Below are 16,290 nucleotides of genomic sequence, written 5' to 3'. Positions count from 1 at the left end.
ATAAAATGGCTTGTGTTCCTGAACCTTTTAGATTACAGTCATGATCTTGGTGTCTTTTCACTTTGAATCACTATATTTAAAACATGTATTTATTACAAAAATAAGTTTGTACACTTACATTTTTTTAATTTTTTAATCAAGCCCACTTTCCACATTCCCTTGAGCCTGTTACACCATTTCACCACCTGACCAACACGTCCTCCACCCATCCCAACTACAGTCATAAGATAGATAAGATTTAAGATTTGGAGGGATGAAACCCTCTTTTTAATGGTCACACATGCCGAGCACACAGCACACACAGTGAAATTTGTTCTCTGCTTTTAACCCATCCTAGTACCAGGAGTCTAGTACTAGGAGCAGTGGGCAGATCATAGGACAGCACCCGGGGAGCAATGGGAGTGAGGGGGGAAGGGGGATGTCCGGTGCCTTACTCAAGGGCACCACGGCAGGGCAGGAGGGGAACTGGGACCTCTAAGCAAAGCGAGATGGGTTAAAAAGATGATTTTTGTGGACCAGATCTAGAGTAAGAACCCTGTTGGCCAAAATGTTAACAGAATTTGAAGATTCTGAGATTTGTTTGAGATTTCCCTCAAACAAAACCCACCTGTTTGCTATCCTGGCTCCAAAATGGTGGAACGACCTCCCCATTGATGTGAGGACAGCAGACAGTCTTCACACTTCACGCAGACTGAGAACTCACCTGTTTCAACTGCACCTCGGCGAATGAAGAAAACTAAATAACTGTTCTTTGTATGTTGCACTTGTATTGGTTTGGCTTATTTATAGCTAATAGTTGAATTTGTATTCTATTGTTTCTGTATGTTGCATTTATGTTGTTGCACTTCAAACTGGCTATTTGAAGACAGTGTTCACTTATACGATTGTACCTATTTGAAGCTATTGTACTTACAAGATTCTTGCTGTTCGGAGTTGTATCTCCATGATTGTTTGCACTTTTTGTACGTCGCTTTGGACAAAAGCGTCAGCTAAATGAACTGTAATGTAATGTAATTGAATCAATATTTTAATTGACTGAATAACAACAGAGTTTTCACTGAAACTAGTGGTAGCCAGAGGTAATGGGACATAATGGCGCAGTGAGAAGCGAGATGATAGCAGCTCCATGCGAGTCCAGAGAGGGCATGCACCGACCACCATTTTTAAATAACACATGGGCAGTAATATGAAATAAAGTTGGGCAGAGTTAAACCACTCTTCTCCTGGGTAAGTTGGAGAACTATTCTCCTAATTGATGGTGGCTGGGAAAGTGAGAGTGTGGCTGGAGGCAGGGACTTAGGACTGGGGCCGACTCTGTAAAGCAGGATGTCAGAAACAGAGAGACACTTATCATGTTTCTGAACTTAGATGTGAGGACTCAACAACAACAACTCAGTTAACAACAGTTACGCTTTTAAACGTGTTCTTCCAGGTGAAAGATATATTCAGATTCTATACTTAAGTAAAAGTAGCAATACGACAATTACCTTAAAAAACAACAACTCCATTACAAGTGAGAAAGTCCTGCATTCAAAATCTGACTCAAGTAAAAGTACAGAAGTACACTGTAGATAAAGTATTAAAAGTAAGTGCTGATTATGAAAAATAAATGTCCTACGTGAATGCTATATTATTATACAATATATGAATACACTAAAACAGAGGTTCTCAGTTTTTTTCAGCCAAGGACCCCTTACAGATAGAGAATATATTAGGGTCAACCTCATGTATGTACCTTGGAATAAGAAGAACAACACAAGAGAAATGTATCAGAATGATATTAGACACGGAATAAACATATGTGCAGTCTTTAAAAAATAATCTTCATAATTAATCATTATAATTAACATGAATGAATCTGAAACTCTTCACAGACCTGACTTTTAGAATCACTGCACTTTTAGAACAGTTAAAATGCAAACCATTTCTATTATGTACATATCATCATGCACTATAACTGTCTATATAAATCATACATACTGCATATATGGTACACATCCACCCATTTAAAATGTATTTTTTTACATTATTTATATATAAAGGTGGTAGAAAGGGCTTGTGGATAGGATGCTGTGGAACAGTTAAATCTAAACATTTCAAATTAGATGTGAATGAATGAGACCAACTTGTATTATACACATACTTGGCCAACAAAGCATTTTGATTAAAAAAAAAAAATACAATTTGAATACTCAAGTAAAGTACCTCACATTATTATTAAATACATTACTAAAGTAGTAACATTCCACCACTGCCCACCACCAACAAGGGGGGACCTTTTATACAGTCTATGGGGAAATGACAGTAAATTGATATACATGTACATGACCATCAGGTGTCGCAGTTCTCCCATTTTTGCAGCAAAAACAAACATTTCTTCAGGACAACTGAAGGAGAGGAGGGATCACTGTAGTGTGTGTGAGTGAAGTAATGTGCCTCCCTGATTTGTTGTCATACACACACCGACTGTCTTCACTTTTGGATCTGTCTCATACTGAAACCACTTTCAATTAAAGTGTGTACCCCTCCTCCTGTCACGTACAAGTCAGTGTAATTCAGAAGCAACGTAGTTATGTGTGAGTGTTTACGGGCATGTAGGACGCAGACAGTAACAGTTAGGTAAGCAGGGTGTCGACAGGTGAAACAACTGAAGAAAACGGGGCAACACCTTCACCGTATTTTATCGCTTCCTCCGGTTAAACCTCCCTGTCCAGCCGCATCTCCTCTCGGGTTTACTCGCTTCTCCTGTCCTGCTCACCGGACTCCTATTCGGTGTTTACCTCGGCAGAAGAAATGTCGGAGGAAAAAACGGAACTTCCCAACGAACTGTTCGGTAAGATAACGTTAAGCGGCTAACAGTTTAACTTTAGCTAACTAAGTCTTTGTTGTTGTTGCTCTCAACTAAGTTAATACTAAGTTAACAAGTTATTTAAACTATTGTATCATATGTCAGGGAAAATGTAGGCTTTTAGTTTAAGACTAATTACTAAAATGTGGATATGAAGTCATTAATAACTCACATTAGGGACTTCACAGAGCCTGTACCATATGACAGGTTAATACTTTAAAGCATTATTAAGTTCTCACAAACTCACTATTAAAGACTAGGCCTATAGGAATTTAATGCATCATGTAGGAGCTAAACATTTACTGACTTAACGCTACTAAAAAATGTATAGGAATATTGTAAGAATACAATCACACTGGAGGATACAATTCGTAAATTAAACAAAATAACATCTCATGGGAATATTGTAGATATGCTAAAGAGATTCCACAGAAGGTAAAAACTACCATTAAGATCAATACAATATGTAGACTTGCTATGTGCATCAACTATCATGACTATTATGGCAGCACACTACTGACTATTCCTTTTACTAAGTGTCACTGTTGATTCATTATTGTTCTGTATTCTTGTCGCTGTGTTTTAGTAAGTACTTATTTTCGTGCCCAGAGGGCTGGGCTGGCTACCTGAGAGCTTCTCCTCTTTCTGCCACTTCCTTATCTGAAGTGGGGGGAGAGAGAGAGAGAAAGCTTTGGGAAGGGGTGTGTCCTGTGAAATTCCTTTGGATTGTGAGATATTATCAACACAGACTGCTTGGATGACTGAGTGTCAAAAAGAAAGAGGGACGTTACTGTAGTTTCTGCAGGAGAAAGTAGCCTAAACTGTTGACTTTAAGTTCAACCTGGCACGGATGCAGCCAGGTCAAGGATTTGCTGTAAATCTGTGCTGTCTTACACCTACATAGTCCTTTGCAGAGAGATAGTTTTAGCAGTTGGTATCTGTATAGCATTTTTGGCCAATATCCTGATGTTTAAGGACCAAACTGTACAAATAACAATAAGTTAATAACAGTAAGGTTTTACAATTGTGTATTGCCCTAAATACTTTCTTAAAGCTAACATTAAAATGCCAAGACTGCTGAGTAGGCAGCTGTTCTCATTATCATTAGAAATCAAGAAGCAAACCCAGTACTGGGTGGTGAGGCTGACTCACACAACCCCGTGCTCTCTGTTACGGTGTCTGCAGTCCATTCTCACACTGTATGTCACTGGACTCGCTGATGAATGGGGCTTTTTGTTGTCAGCTCCTGCTGTTGGTTTTAAAAAGGCAGACTGACCTGACGCTGCTCATCAGCAGCATTGAAAACTAAAATAAGAGTTCATGAGGCTGGCCTTTATTTAGACAGAGTGAAGGTCGGACAGGGGGGTGTGCCTTTGGATCGGACCTTTGGCAGATACTTTCTTAGTATTGTTAATCACCAGTTTCAACATATAAACAACACAAAACTCACAAAAGCCAATCACATCTCCAAGAGCCTTAGATGATATCTTTAAATGTTTTCATTATTGATTCATCTGCTGTTCCTAATTTTGATTCATCGTTTAATTTATGATATATTAGAAAGTAGCAAAATCCCACAGCTCAAGGTGACATGTTTAGACATTTTATTTTGCCTGACCAACCGTCCAAAACCCAAAGAGATTCAGTTTACTGTAACACAAGACAACGAAAAGCAGAAAATCCTGACTTTCGGAAGCGAGAATCAGAAAAATATTTTACATATTTGCTTGAAAAATTATTCAAACTAGCAATTGATCATTCAAATATTTCTAGATACATTTTCTGGTGATTGACAAAATCAAATATTGGACCACTTGTTTCAGCTCTACTTTAGATTGCTTGTTTTGTTTGACCCTGTTTTTAATTATTTTGGGGCTCAAGTATTGTGACTAAAGGCCCTGTCACACATATCCTGTATGACAGAAACTTATGCTGGCGTATACGAAATATCGTCAATACGTTGATATAAATTAAGGGTAAGTTGTGATCGTTTGAAGGACGCAGACGTTACGCCGAACACGCCAGACACACGGCCCTGTCACACAGCTCCGTATGGCAGAAACATGCGGGCGTATATGAAAAGTAGCTCAAAATGTGTCAGAGTCCAAATACGTCCAACTTTTCCACAGCGGTGTTGTAGCTGACGTATACATGACGAATACATAACGCAGTGTTTCCCCCGTGGCGCGGTTTCTATTTAGTTATCCCCTCTCCTTTCTTCCGCTCTGTAGGTGTGTGCGCACGTGTAGGTGTATGCGCCAGCTGGGAAGCCCCGCCCTTCGCAAAACGGAGCCGAAGGAGAGAATGTGAAAGCGCAAAGTAGACAGTACAAACTGAAACGTGCACATACATTAGATTAATAGCATAAGCGTTTAGTTTATTTAATAAAAGAGCACCTGCCAAGACAATGGTAGGGAAAACACTGCATAACGAATTATTATACGTATGTCTAACCTATTGATATCGTATCACTTACTTATACAACACGTATCAGAGCGTCTGGCCAACGGAGCTGGAAAAGTGCCATCTGGTTCACGTCATGCTGATGCTGGAGAACGGCTAACATGCTGAACGCTAGCTGTACTGTAGAAACACGTTTAATAAGTTACTCCGTCGTCAGGCATCATCTTAACATAGGGTAGGAATAGGTTATCCACTCGTTATCAATAAGTTGGCTGTAGGGTTCACCGTCAGCCGACGTTGCCTATAGCTAACGTTCCTCTAATGTAGTCACGTAGGTATTTACGTACTGTATTTACGTAGGTAAATATTCACGTACGTATTCCGTATTCACGTATGTCTAACGTAACGTAACGTCTGCATATCTTATGAAGCACACGTCGGTTACGTCCGGTAATTTTGAACATGCTCAAAACATCAGCGTTCAACAACGCACCCCAGCGTAACACAGCGAGCTCTTAACGAATACTACTTATACCTTACCTTATATCAACGTACACCAGCGTGTTGACGATATTCTGTATACGCCATATTTTTGTAAAAGTTATGCATCGTTGGGTATTCGTCTGATACATTTTGTATAAGTAAGTGATACTCTATCAATAGGTTAGACATGCGTATCTGGATATGTTCACTTTTCTGATCCGATGAAAAGTTGGACGTATTTGGACTCTGACAAACCTTCGTATGCGCCGGCATACGTTTCTGTCATACGGATATGTGTGACAGGGCCTTGAAGTCAGACTCAATTCCAAGCCTCAAGTGTACACCTGTTGTTGACTAACAGTCCAAACATCTAATATATCTACTTTTAAAATACAATACAATAAATATTAATTGTCCACCGGGGTGGAAATTTGTTTACGGCTCACGAACACCATCAAAAACAAATACGTCGTGTTCCTGTCAATGTCTGTGGCTTAGATCTACTCTGAACAACTTCTTAAACACAATGATATAAAACAGAGAAAAGAAACAATTCTTCACAATTAAGAATCGTGAATTAGCAAATGTTTAGTATTTTTGCTTGATTAATGACTTAAACGCTTATTAAAGTGATTGTTTCAGCTCTACCTTGGAACAGTAAGTCATCATAACAAACACTTATTGTATCAGAAAGATGTTCAAATCCACAGCAACTGGTATCTAGTTAATAACCCAAGTGGGGAAATGATGCAGCCATGAAAACATTTGGAATTTAGAATATTTCACTAATTTATAGCAAATGGAAAAGATCAGTGCAGGATTGTAATCATGTGTTGGAGCAGTCAGCTTCATTTATATAAAACATGTTGCAGGTTATTACAGTAAAGTAATTAGTTGGTTCTGGGAGTGAGTCGGACGGAGGGATAAGTCCATGTGTTTCTGAGCAGCGTGCAGTGCCTCCTGCTGTAATGTTTTCATCCTCCTCATGACCTCATCATGTGTCTGGGCACAGAGAGGAGGAGGACAGCATGATGTCACAAAGGGCGGGCCCAAGCTCTCATACTCATTAATACTCCCTCTCACACCCTTTGTTTCTATATTGTTCTATCTTAATGCCTTCTTGTTTTCTGTCTCTACCTCCTCTCCCTCTCGTGCTCTCTTTCTCTCTCTGTTACTTAATCTTACTTCTTCACCCTCCCCCTCTTTCTCCATCTGTCTCAGAATGTTCCCACCACTGCTAAAGTGGGAAAGAAAAGCTTCACCATAAATCCACCAGACCTTTTAATCAGAGTATAGACAGAGCCAAATTAACGCGGGGAGATTCAAATCCAGCTGGGCAGAAACACATCATGTAGATGTTTTGTCTTTTATATTTGAGCTTGAAGTGGAAGGATACCCCCTGTACTAGGGGTTTTAGAATGCAAGACTCACGATGGACAGCAGACTATACTTTTCACGCTACATTACAGTGTTTAATATAGAGGCTTTAAAGATTTATGTCAGACCACTGAGGAACCACAGCTGGCTCCACGGTGGAGGTCTGATGGAGAACATGCTGTTAGCAATTAACACCAGTATTTGTTTCAAATGTTAAAAACAGTCACATGCGACACTTGAGGAATTGGAAAACAAAATATCCTTACTGACTCACGCTACTAAACAACTCGCCTACCAAACAGCTTTTAAAATGTGGAGTCTCCTTTTCAGTGACTTACCTTTTTAAAATGTTTTGGTTTGTAAAACGCAGAGGAAACATAGAACCAAGGCTTACGGACTCTTACAGTTCATGTTCGGAGAAGCTTCAGTTACGGATCATTATGTTGTGCAAAAGAGTTTTAAAGTCCATCATTGCTTACATCTTGTTTTCTCCACAGAAGTAACAAACAGCCAAAGTATAAAAGAAGGAAATAGGGGTAGCATGTATTTTCCAAATGTGAGCCTCTTCATAATGTAAATCTGAATTAAAAATGCATATTTACTACCTAGTATTTGTCAACTAGGGTAAGACCTTTGTTTGTTATTGTCATCATTCAGCACCTTTTTGTTAAAGAGATATTTGGAAATGCAGAGTGCCATGTTCTGGCAAGGAGCACAACTTGAAATGATCTAGATTATCAATCATCTCTACAAAAACTGAAAGATGCTTTCTGTGACTTTATGTAAAACTGCCTACCGGAGTTAATGTTTCTTGAATGTCTACAACAGAGTTGAAATGATCAGTGATCATGATGGCTTAAAAATATATGATGATCAAACCTAGGTTCCATTTTAAGGCAACAAGAAAGCTCACATTAGTTCCACTTTAATGTAACCCTTGGTTAGCATAAGAGTGTGGCGACCAGTTCTATTTCTGGTTCAGCTGGCTGAGCACTGCAGGACTGCTAAACGGCTGAAATGGGGCTTCAGGCGATCAAATCTCCAGTCTGAATCTCTCGTAGCCATTGTTTAATATATTGTAATGTATCATCCTGCTGCTGTACCGTTAATTGTCCCTTGTTCCCGACCCCCTGTCTGTTGTAGAGAGCGTGCGGGAGGCGGTGGGTCGGAGGGTGAAGTTGACCTTGAGGCGCAAAGTCCAGCTGGAGGTCAAAGGTGACAAGGTGGAGAACAGAGTACTGGTAAGTGACAGCAAACTGCAAATACATTGGGAATTAAGCCTGGTCTCCCATACAGCAACACTGCATTGTCAATTATGTTACGATGGAAACCTACTACTATATATATATATATATATATATATATATATATATATATATATATACAGTATATCTCAAAAGTGAGTACACCCTTTAGATTTTTGCAAATATTCTGTTATATCCTTTCAGGGGATAACATTATCCTACTGAAACTTTGATATAACTTAAAGTAGTCGGTGTGCTGCTTGAATAACAGTATAGATTTATTGTCCTTTGAAAATTACTCAGTACACAGCTGTTAATGTCTAAACAGCTGGCAACAAAAGTGAGTACACCCCATAGTGAACATATCCTAATTGTGCCCAATGATGTTGTTTTCCCGCCCTGGTGTCATGTGACTCGTTAGTGTTACAAGGATTCAGGTGTAAATGATAAGCAGGGCTGTTAAATTTGGTGTTTTGGGCACAATTCTCTCTGAATGCTGGACAACATGGCACCTCATGGCAAGGAACTCTCTGAGCGGCTGAAAAAAAGGATTATTGCGCTTCACAAAGATGGCCTTGGCTATAAGAAGATTGCCAACACCATGAAAATGAGTTGCAGCACAGTGGCTAAGATCATACAGCGGTTTTCCAGGACAGGTTCCACTCGGAACAGGCCTCGCCAGGGTCGACCAAAGAAGTTGAGTCCACGTGCTCAGCGTCATATCCAGAGGTTGGTTTCCAAAAATAGACGTGCGAGTGCTTCCAGCATTGCTGCAGAGGTTGCAGAAGTGGGATGTCAGCCTGTCAGTGCCCAGACCATACGCCGCACACTGCATCAAATCGGTTTGTATGGCCGTCGCCCCAGACAGAAGCCCCTTCTGAAACCGATGCATAAGAAAGCCCGCAAACAGTTTGCTGAAGACAATGAATCCAAGAACATGAGTTACTGGAACCATGTCCTGTGGTCTGATGAGACCAAAATAAACCTGTTTGGGTCAGATGGTGTCCGGCGTGTGTGGCGGCACCCTGGTGAGGAGTACCAAGACAAATGTGTTTTGCCTACAGTCAAGCATGGTGGTGGCAGCATCATGGTCTGGGGCTGCATGAGTGCTGCCGGCACTGGGGAGCTGCATTTCATTGAGGGACACATGAATTCCAATATATACTGTGACATCCTGCCGCAGAGCATGATCCCCTCTCTTCGGAAACTGGGCCGTAGGGCAGTTTTCCAACATGATAATGACCCTAAACACACCTCCAAGATGACAACGGCCTTGCTGAAGAAGCTGAAGGTTAAGGTGATGGACTGGCCAAGTATGTCTCCAGACCTAAACCCAATTGAGCACATGTGGGGCATCCTCAAGAGGAAGGTGGAGGAGTGCAAGGTGTCCAACATCCGTGCGCTCCGTGATGTCGTCGTGGAGGAGTGGAAGAAGATTCCAGAAGCAACCTGTGCAGCTCTGGTGAATTCCATGCCCAGGAGGGTTAAAGCAGTGCTAGATAACAATGGTGGTCACACAAAATATTGACACTTTGGGCACAATTTAGACATGTTCACTATGGGGTGTACTCACTTTTGTTGCCAGCTGTTTAGACATTAACAGCTGTGTACTGAGTAATTTTCAAAGGACAATAAATCTATACTGTTATTCAAGCAGCACACTGACTACTTTAAGTTATATCAAAGTTTCAGTAGGATAATGTTATCCCCTGAAAGGATATAACAGAATATTTGCAAAAATCTAAAGGGTGTACTCACTTTTGAGATATACTGTATATATGTGTATATATATATATATATATATATGTATATGTATATGTATATATATATATATATATATATATATATATATATATATATATATATATATATATATATATATATATATATATATATATATATATATATATATATATATATATATATATATATATATATATATATATATATATATATATATATATATATATATATATAGTGTAGTGTAGTTACAGAAGTCCTTAAGGCTTATTTAAAGGCACAGTTTCTGATTATGTGCTGTTTGTATTTCTCTGTAGATTGAGCATTTTGATACTATCAAAATATGTATAAAGCACCATGACCTGCTCTATGATCGAAAGTCACAAAATCTCACTTTTTACTATAGGGGACCTTTAAGCCAAACCAGGATCTTCTTTCTAAACCTAACCAAGCAGTGTTGTTGCGTTTTGCTTTCTTTCAATTGACAATGTTTACCACTTGTTTAAAACTGCAAACATAATCCAGGAGAAATGTTTCCCTCAGAACATGATTGAGAATGCAGTTTAGTTTTATGGGAATGTCATTTTTAGTAATCACGGTTGATTTGAATACATGTGAGTTTTCTTCTGTTTTTTTTTGGTTTTCATTACTTGCATGTTTAAATAATGGGGTTTGGAATTGAGATGCTTTGTGTGATTGGCACAGATTACATTTGAACTCCTCTTAAAGGATTGTTGGTCAGTACAGAACAAAATAGTCTTGTTCAGAGAACTGCCTGAAACCTTATTACTGTTATAAGTCATTAGCCCTGACAAATAGCTGCCTGGCTTCCACAGAAAAGATGGCTGCCGGCTCGTTGATTTGTTACATGAATGAATCATTTTATTGCACCTTAAGGGAAAATAAATAGAGTCTGCGTTTGTGAAGGGCGTGTTGCTACAGGTGAGAAGATAAAACATGAACCAGGAAGTGAAGGTTTATCAGACGCCCAGACACTACAGAACAGAATATACAGATTTTAATACCCTAAGAATCATTTGTCTTTCATTCTCAACCCCAGCATAGTGGATAGCAGAATTATAACACGGCTGCTCTGTACACACTCCAAGGGTATTCAATCTGGTATGTGTGCTTGCATGTACATACAGTACGTGACCTGGAACAGCAAGCCCTTGTGACAACACCCCTACTCTCAATGAGGATCCTCCAACCTGTGGTTGGTCTAAAAGTGGTCTTAAGCTTTGAGTATTGTGGAGCATAGAAGCATCAGCACTAGTGTTCTTCTCTGGCTGAGCCTGCTGGATCCCTCCGCGCACATGAATGCCATGAAAGTAATATACTATACGCTATAGGTCTTCTTCATTTTTATTGGGCCAGCTACTTTTTAGGTGTTTGTGACTCCCAGAAAAACAAAACAAACGTTTTTAATGGTTGTGTATGTTTAAAACCTTTTTGACCAGTGGGCGTCAAGTGATTTTTAGACTCTTTATTTTGTTCTGATGTGTTTTCTGTGACATCTGTTGAGCTAAGCACTGAGTTGTTGGTCAACCCGCAGAAAGGCTACATGTGGTTGTTAAATATTTTTGAATGACTGTGGCTACAGTAGCTCAGTCTGAGAGAGCTGCTGCTGCTGTGAGTCATGATCTGACGGTCAGTGACTGTCTGTGAATGTCAGACCAGTGCTTCCTTGTTTTCCTCTGCAGCTGTATAGATAAAAAGCATTATCAGCATTTTCACTGTTATGGAACCCTGCTGCAGGTGTTTTCTCACAATCAGCCACAAGAACATCAGTAAGGTCCTGATGTTGGATGATACGGTCTGGCTCAGTGTTCCAGTTCATCCCCAAGGTGTTGGATGGGGATGAGGTCAGGGCTCTGTGCAGAACAGTGAAGTTCATCCACACCAAACTCCAAGTTTGAAAACTATTTCTTAATGGAGCTGGCTTTGTGCATGAGTGCTCTGTCATGTTGAAACAGGAAAGAACATTCCCCCAAACTGTTGAAAAGTTGAAAGCACTGTCTAAAATATTATTGAGATTTCCCTTGGTTTGAATTAAAGAGTCCAGGCATAACCATCAGGGCAACATATGCTCCTGGTGACACCTACTGTAGCAGAACTACCACAGACGAGGGTTTGTGCACTGTTGTGTCTGTCTGTCTGTCTGTGGAGAGATGTTGTCAACGCAAGATGCAGTCCCCAAACTTTCCACATGTGTAGTTAAGACCAATATGGTCAAGTTTGAAAATGGGTGTGGTCCAAGCAAAGGGGGCCAAGGGGCCATTGCTACTTACTTACTACAGTATATGCCCCCACTTTATGCCCCTGGCCTGATTTGGTGTCACACAACTTTACAGATGTGTAGTTCAGATCAATATGAAGGCCGAGTTCAAAGATGGGTGCTGCAAGGGCGCGGGATGTAGGGAGGTGTCGGAAGAGCAGATATAATTAAATGTAGTTGTGTATACATCTCTCTTCTATGAGTTGTTGAAAGACACTGGACTCCATGCAGAGACACAAAGTTAAGAAAGAGGTGGGTGTTTCTGTGGCAGGGTATCTGGTTTCATGTGCCTGCAGGTATGTGAACTCACCTCAGCGCTCTGTGTGAGCACGTGCATGAAACGTACAAACAAAAAGCTTATAGATGTTCTGATTTCAACCTGAGACCTTCTGTTTACACTCAACCATCCTATTAACCTCGACCCAGGAAGTGCAATGAAACACATTATTTATCTTATATTTAAAAAAAAATACAAATTCCTTTGACCTCATACCACTGCAGAATGTGACTGCAGCTCCTGTCAGGACTTGACTGAAGCAACCCACTCACAGCCACAGGGTGTTGGGACACACACACACACCCACACACACACACACCACATTCCACAGCTGTAGACCAGCAGATTAAAAACCACTGCCATGATTTCTGAAAACGAGGCAAATCACACTAAATGTTTCGTGGTGATGTGTTGGGCAGATTTGTTTCATTTTTTAAAGAAAATGAAGTACAGATTGTTTCCTGAACCACGTCACAAGAAAAATAAACCATGATTCTGTCAGAGGAAGGCAAACATGCCTATAAAGAAGTGTCTCTGAGCCAAAATCGAGAGCACACGCAGCTGAAAGTTCTTCTTCTTCTTCTTCTTCTTCTTTTAAAGTTTAAAAAAAACGAGACAATTTGAGGAATATGGATTTATCATGTCAGCGCCCTTTTTTGCCATCATTTATTAGCCTCAATCTAATCCAAGTGGAAACCACCCCACCTGAATGTTTAAGCTTGTGACGAAGCACCTTGAACTGCAGATGGAGATAAAAAAAAAAGAATAAGTTTCACTTGTATTTATGCTAGAGTCAGAATGGTGGGTTTGTAACCATCAGAAGTGGGTATGTCCCTGGACCCAACTAGCTCTATGCCATGTTGTGTCATATCAATTTAGCTGCAATGATTATTTATTATTATTAATTCATCTGTTGATTATTTAAATAATGAATCATTTGGTCTATAAAATGTCAGGAAATAGTGAAAAATAGCCATCACAATTTTCCAGAGCTCAAGTTGAATTTAAATGTGACTAACTCCTAAATCTTCACATATTAGTAGCTGGAACTGGAGAATATTTGGCTTTTTTGCTTGGAAAAACTATTTAACTCAATCATCAAAATTGTTGCAGATAAATGAAGTAAATGACAAAGTGACGGATGGTTTCACCGACCTTCATGCTTCAGAGGCAAGCAAATCAAATACCACTTTAATTAACATTGTGGTGAAATATAAACCCTAGTGAACACATGTGCTGTATTTCACATGGCTTGTAATGACTGAATCTTTATATTTACTTGTTTCTAGTTTACTTTATTCTATTTATTGTATTTCCACAGCATCTCCACCTCATGCTGCTGTTTTATTACCAGCTGATGCAGATTCAGACCTGCAGCCCATGATCTATGTGTACTCCTTTTATACAGAGTTCTCTGTCCCTGCAGCTACATAATGTAAGCATTGCATTATAAGAAAAAAATATTTTACAAAAAGGGTGAAAAGCAGTAAACCAGAACTCCAGCCTTTAAAAACGTACAGTGTTATCATTCCATTGCCTGAATCAAGACAATCTGCTGTACACCAAACACTGCTAGCAGTGCATCATGGTCCACATTTCTTTCCCAGTCTGCATATATGGACTCATTCACACAAATCAACCTGCATTCACATCTGTGAAACACCTGAACCGGGATGTTTCCACACTTTATAAAGTGAAAGCAGGTTGTTCAGACTGTCTGGCCTCTGTCTTCTTTAGAGGGTGACTGCACATATCATGTATGTATGTCTGTCTGTCTGTCTGGCTGGCTGGCTGTCTGTCTGTCTGTCTGTCTGGCTGAAAAGAACCATTTCAAACCATAACTCAACACCTCACACACTTGTCATGAAAGGTTACTAATTTGGTCAGTTAGGAACACACTGGCATCGGCTGAGCGAGCGTCCATAATGTGCACTCACTGTCTGCCAGGACAGAAGTTCAACACATGGTGAAAGATAATATATGGTATTATCCCACTCAGTGAAAACTCTCCAGAGGTTAAGCTGCCAACCTCTCTGCAAGTGAAGCTATTTAACTTTAGCGTGTGAGGCCTTCTGACATTGCAGTCTTGTGTACAAATCCCTCTCGAGTCCAAGTCTCTGTTATCTAGTCTGTCTCTCTGTCTAATATGTCTCTGTGTCTTTGTTTGTCCTCAGGCTCTGGCATCACATCGAGCCTATCTGCTGACAGCACGCGTCCCTTCCAAGGTTAGTAAATCTTTTATGTAAATCATATTTCTGACACTTCTTCCTCCCTTCGCGTTCCTCTCTACAGCTGATCTTCATCTTCATTCTTTCCATTTTGCTCATCCAATTCATTCTCATGTTTCTCTAATCAATAACTTTCTCTTCTCCTGCCACCATGACATTCATGTTTGTGGGTTTGAGTAAAATATCTCGCTAACTATTGTATTGGACGTCAAACTATTGCAGTTTGGTACACAGTTCATATTCCCCTCAGGATGATGATCCTCTGACTTTATATCCAGCACCACCAGCGGGTCAGAATTTGTTGTCGAGTACCAAATAGCTGCCAGACTGATGATATTCATATCCACAGACTTGTGTTCTGACTCTTCATTTGAACATATTTAGCTTTTTATCCTCTTTCCTGGTGCTTTTTACTAATCTCTACCTTAATTCCTCATAAAGCTACAATAGTTCTGAGTCTTTTTTCCCCTCTACTTCTTCTTCTTAGTTCTCTATTTGTCTGACTCTAAATTGTAGGGTCTCTTTCCCCTTCTCTCTCTCTATGTCTCTCTACCCACATGCAAACTCGTCCCACCATATGGAGACATCTGATAGTTTTACCCACAATGCAGCTGTGAGAACACAGCCTGTGGGAAAGGAAAGCAATGAGAGGAAGACCTGGAGGGCGAGCGAGCGACAGAGACAGAGAGAAAAACATGCTTGCAACAGTAAAAAAGTATAGACAAAATGTTTTTAGTGACCTAATAGAATTTTTTCATAAATCCTAAGCACCAGTTAAAATGAAAGGATAGTAAGTAACTTTTGCCTTTTACAAGACAATAACCTCTTTCTACAAGAGTCTCTCTAGAGTTTTGAGTTATAGAAGAGCTAAGAGCTAATTAGAAACACCTCAGAGTTCACAAAAGCTTTGTGACTGAAGTTTGAACTTGTACATTTTCTAGTTTCAAGCTTCATACATTGTTTTAGAAATGATGGGTCATCAGAGTCCTGTATTATTAAAAGAGAAGTGAACCCATGGTTAAACGTAGCTCTAAAATGACTGACGCCGTTTCCTTTTTCTCAGCCTCTGTTTTAATAGCTCTCTGGTAACGCTCCAGGTTTTTGGCTTCTCACTCATGAGTGTGTGAATCAGGCCAGAGAACATGTAAAAAACAAAGTGGGAAAGTGTGATGCAGAGTTTGTTCATACTGAAACTAACTCTGGATGTTGGACATTGCGGTTGGGACACAGGGCGTCTGAAGTGACACAGAATCCCAACAGATCTTGACCTCTTCCCTCTTGGAAAATATGCCTAAGTCTGCAGTCTAAAAGGTTTGACGGTGCAGACTATATGCACCGACAAATATCAATCCACACACCCAATGTGGTATAAACAGTTTGTACAGTACATCCGCGTCTTAAGTAACAAAGTG

At 39.9% G+C, this 16,290-nt stretch overlaps 1 protein-coding gene across 2 annotated transcripts in view; it reads left to right on the top strand.

The window, feature by feature from the left end:
* The first annotated feature begins 2,431 nt into the window (after positions 1-2,431).
* carmil1 (capping protein regulator and myosin 1 linker 1) overlaps positions 2,432-16,290 on the top strand; it is a 35,611-nt gene continuing 21,752 nt past the window's right edge. The window contains exons 1-3 of one of the 2 annotated variants that reach the window (XM_029443670.1): positions 2,794-2,833; positions 8,255-8,352; positions 14,825-14,875. In XM_029443670.1, the coding sequence (XP_029299530.1) occupies positions 2,794-2,833; positions 8,255-8,352; positions 14,825-14,875 (189 nt within the window). Of the gene's footprint in view, positions 2,834-8,254; positions 8,353-14,824; positions 14,876-16,290 lie in introns of both variants that reach the window. The other variant, XM_029443671.1, reaches the window with a different exon arrangement.

This window comes from Cottoperca gobio, chromosome 11, assembly GCF_900634415.1.
Source record: "Cottoperca gobio chromosome 11, fCotGob3.1, whole genome shotgun sequence".
NCBI classification, from domain to species: domain Eukaryota; kingdom Metazoa; phylum Chordata; class Actinopteri; order Perciformes; family Bovichtidae; genus Cottoperca; species Cottoperca gobio.
The sequence above is the reverse complement of the archived record's forward strand: the minus strand, read 5'-3'. Positions and strand labels throughout refer to the sequence as shown.